This window comes from Magnolia sinica, chromosome 13 (assembly GCF_029962835.1).
Source record: "Magnolia sinica isolate HGM2019 chromosome 13, MsV1, whole genome shotgun sequence".
NCBI lineage: Eukaryota > Viridiplantae > Streptophyta > Magnoliopsida > Magnoliales > Magnoliaceae > Magnolia > Magnolia sinica.
In genome coordinates, this window is record NC_080585.1 from 27,049,335 (window position 1) to 27,053,384 (window position 4,050).

The following is a 4,050-nucleotide window of genomic DNA, read 5'->3' on the forward strand; positions in this document are numbered from 1 at the left end:
GTTAAGGAACAACACATTTTCCTCTGAAATCTGAAGCTACACGCTTTATCCAATTGCCCGAGTACAATTGGCCAAATGATACTTGCAATATTTGTAAAAGAAGCGTACAAGTGGGCCATTTTTAGTACTCCAAATTAAGGGCAGTAGACGGGTTAGACTTGCCAGCTCAAACCGAGTGGAGCCGCTTCCGACCAGGTTTGGGCTGAGCCTGCAGGCGAGCAGATTCTAGAAAAGCCCTTGGACAAAGGGCTGTCAATGGGCTGGGCCTGGGTTTGTCTTTGGCACTGGGCTATTTAAAAATTCTATTTTGCCTAGCTCAAGCTTAGCCCATTGGCAGTCATATTTAGGCTTAGGCTTGATGATTAACTGGGCTAGAAAAGGGTTTTATTTTCAAAACAGGCCCAACAATAGGCTATCAATGAGCTGGGCTGGGTTTATTTTCAAATTTTCAATGGCACTCATCTATAGTCGAGCGGGCTACTGTGTTTATATATTCCATCCAATCCATTCATCTAATGCGAATCACCAAATTGAAAGGACATTCCAAAAACAATTGTAATGAAACTCAGGTGGGCCATACAACTTTTATACATGATTTCATACAGTTTCCTATGGCGAGGCCCACATGAGTTTTGGATCCGTGTGATATTCAGCATCAAGTCCTGGAATTAGGTGTGACACCTGATGGACGGTGTGGATCACATGAAAATAAAATCATTTGAGTATGTAATGGCTCAAGATGGACTTATGGGGAGAATTAGTCTCATCCAAGTATTAAAATCATGGAGAAAATACTTAATAACTTGGACATTAAAATATCATTTTATTTAATAAAGAATGTGATTGCTAGATATTGAAATTATAGAAACATACATAATCATCTCTAATACATAATTACCCGTTAATAAAAAGAGCACACACTATGCAGACAAACTGTCACATTTCCTCCGTTTTCATTTCAGATACAAGCAGCTTTTATGAAAAAAAGAAAAAGAAAAGAACAAGAACAGAAGCCCATTCATTGAATTCATCGTATTATCTGTTTGAAAAGAGGAAACAAATTAGACTTGATTCCATCTTCTTCCCACTCCAAGCCATCCCACCATTCTTGCTCACCTTCGATCTCCTTTAGAGGATTATTGGCGCTTTGGAGACCGATTGGGAGCTTCTTTAGCTTTGGGCATTTATACACCGCCAACTTCTCCAAGGAAGGGAAAGCCAATGCATGATTACAAATGCTTGTTAATTTAGGTAGGTTAAAGAGACAAAGACTTTTCAAGAATCTTAGGCATGCCTCTCTGACAGGAATCCTGACATCACTTGTACCTATTACTTCTTCTACTCCTTCGCAGCCTTGTATCCAGATTTCTTCAAGATTTTGAAGTTGTAGAATCCATGTAACACTCTTCAGTTTGGGGCATAAAGTAATATTTATGTGGCAAAGGTTTTGTATGCATCCCCCAGCTCGAATGATGTTCAAGTTGTCAAGTCCACATAGCATGAGCGACTCTAAGCTCGAAACCGAATGATCATCTTCTTTCTCCACATCCCAACCGATCATCATCTCTTCCATCTCTTTGCAATCTACAATTTGAAGACGTCTGATACTCCTCATTGCCCTGAAAGACGATGATAATAGGGTGGAGGTTGTCAAGCCTTCGCAGATTCCAATGGTTAGAGCCTGCGTCAGCTTCGGCAACTTGTGAGAATCAAGATAACTTTTAAGATCATGTACAGTTTCTATAGTGATTTCAAGATGGCTCAACCATTTCAACCCTTCCATCTCTGTTAAATAAAACCAACCACTCTCTTCTGTTACTTCCCTAGAACTGTACTCATCCTTCAACAGTTTCAGCACTTTCAACCTAGAAAGCCTCGATATTACCCCACGAGGGATTCTTTCAAGATTATAACATTCATTCAAATCCAGGTGCTTCAGCTTCGTCAGACATCCTATCTCTTCAGGCAATTTTTTTATCTGAGTATACGACAGATTGAGATATCTCAACTCAACCAAGTTACCTATTCCAGCTGGGATTTCTTCTATATCAGAACATCTCAAATCCAACACTCTTAGATGAGGCATGAATTGAAAAAATTCACTGGTCATCTTTGACAGACTCCAATTGTTTTGGAGCATCAAGGTTAAGAGGTCGGGGCAGTTAGGCGTCTCTGTTATTTCTTTAATTTCGTTCTCCATTAGAGATATCCTGTTTGCCTCTGTCCACCTCTCAATGGCTGGTGCCTCCCTCAATCCAACTCCCGCTTTAACCAGAAACTTGTTCTTCTTCTTCCCACATTCAGAAGATATCCATAAAGCCAGGTCACGTATCACGTCGTGCATCTTCACCTCTGTTTTCTCATTATAACCACTCTCCAACAAGCATGCGGCCTTTAGGGTTCCGATGAGGTCATGGCCCTTGTTACGAGCACTATCAAGATCATCATCCCACTCATCTAAGAATCCTTCCCCAATCCAGTAATCAATGAGATCTTCTTTGCTGATGTCGTAGTCCTCCGGAAACAGCGAACAGTAGAGGAAGCAGGATTTGATAATGTCGCCACGAAGACTATCATAACTGAATTTCAGACGGAAAAGGACTTCATCTTCCATACCTGATATCTCAGATGGTGCCCTCCTCAGAGCTGTTATTGCATACTTCCACTCCTCGGGTGTCTTCTTGCTCGCCATGGCCCGCCCAATTGTGATGAGCGCAAGGGGTAGACCACAGCATTCTTCTGCAACCAGCTCAGCAAGGCCCAGAATCTCTCGATGAGAATTCATGGCCTCTTCACCAACCTTCTCTCGGAACAGATCCCATGCTTCCTTCCTCGCGAGACATTCAACTTTGATCTTCTTGTCAGCATCCATGTAGCCGCACACATCCTCAAATCGAGTCGTGAAAACAACCTTGCTCTTGTTTTGACTGCTCGGATGAGGAATTCCGATCATCTCCAGATCTAGCCGCTGCCATATATCATCTAGCAGGAGCAGGAACTTCATCTTGCTCAAGGACTTGTGTATGTCTGAAGCCCGTATCTCATCATTGCTTCTAATTTCTTCCCGGATCAAACCAAGCCTCTCTCCAATTTCCTTTTTAATCTTTGCCACATTTACTTCTTTAGACACCACCACCCAAATCACCACATTGAAACCATGGGCTGTTTCATTGTTAATCTTTTTCAAGAGTGTCGTCTTCCCCACACCCCCCATTCCATATATCCCCACGACTCCCACACTATCTTCCATGAGGCAGCCACGAACTTTCTCTAACATCAAGTCCATGCCTAGAGCTGAAGTGCTAGGCTGCTCTTCCACAACATCTAGGGGCGGTTTCTCTGCCACTACATCGAAGGAATCACCTGTTCTCTTCAACTCAGTTACATCCGTCAGCTTCTCTGCCGCCCTCTTGCTGAGCTTGTAGCCCGACCAACAATTCGGACGACAGTTACCAAGACACCTCCTCATTTGCTGATATGCTTCCTCCATCCCATTCACTTCTCGTTCGATGGCTGCTACGCTTTCTAGCCACCGTTTGACATGGCTCTTGCCTACCAGCAGCTGCCTTTCTGCAATATCAACCTTTGTCTTCACATCGTCCCTTACACGTATCAATTCGTTCATGGCATTCTTCACGGAGTCGATGTTTACTCGAAGCTTGACGGCATATCGTATGCGTTGGGTGATGGGATCCAACAGGCGAGACACGATTTCGATGACTGGGCTGATGAAATCCATGGCCTTGGGAGCACAGAATAAGATTGGTAGGAAATGTAGAAGAGGAGAAGAGAAGAGGAAAGTGCTGCTGTGGTGTTTACAATTTCAATAGTTTTTAGAGATTTCGACTGTACTAATCGTATTTTGTATTTTGATATTGACAAAACTACCCTCGCTTTACGGCAACGGCCCACCAATGATCGAGCAACTCTCACCCCCATGTACCTAATGTCCGCTAAACCTTTGGCTGTCACTGATAGGCGTTAACTGCTGTGCAAACCCAACCCTGACCGTATGTGCGGTCTACTTTTACGTTGTTAGAAATCCACCCG

General features: G+C 43.2%; 1 protein-coding gene across 1 annotated transcript; it reads right to left on the minus strand.

Moving 5' to 3' along the window:
- Window positions 1-882: 882 nt before the first annotated feature.
- Window positions 883-3,805, minus strand: LOC131223349 (disease resistance protein SUMM2-like). The gene has a single exon (XM_058218730.1). The coding sequence runs from the start codon at window positions 3,737-3,739 to the stop codon at window positions 1,028-1,030; it is 2,712 nt and encodes a 903-aa protein (XP_058074713.1). The 5' UTR covers window positions 3,740-3,805; the 3' UTR covers window positions 883-1,027.
- Window positions 3,806-4,050: the final 245 nt, after the last annotated feature.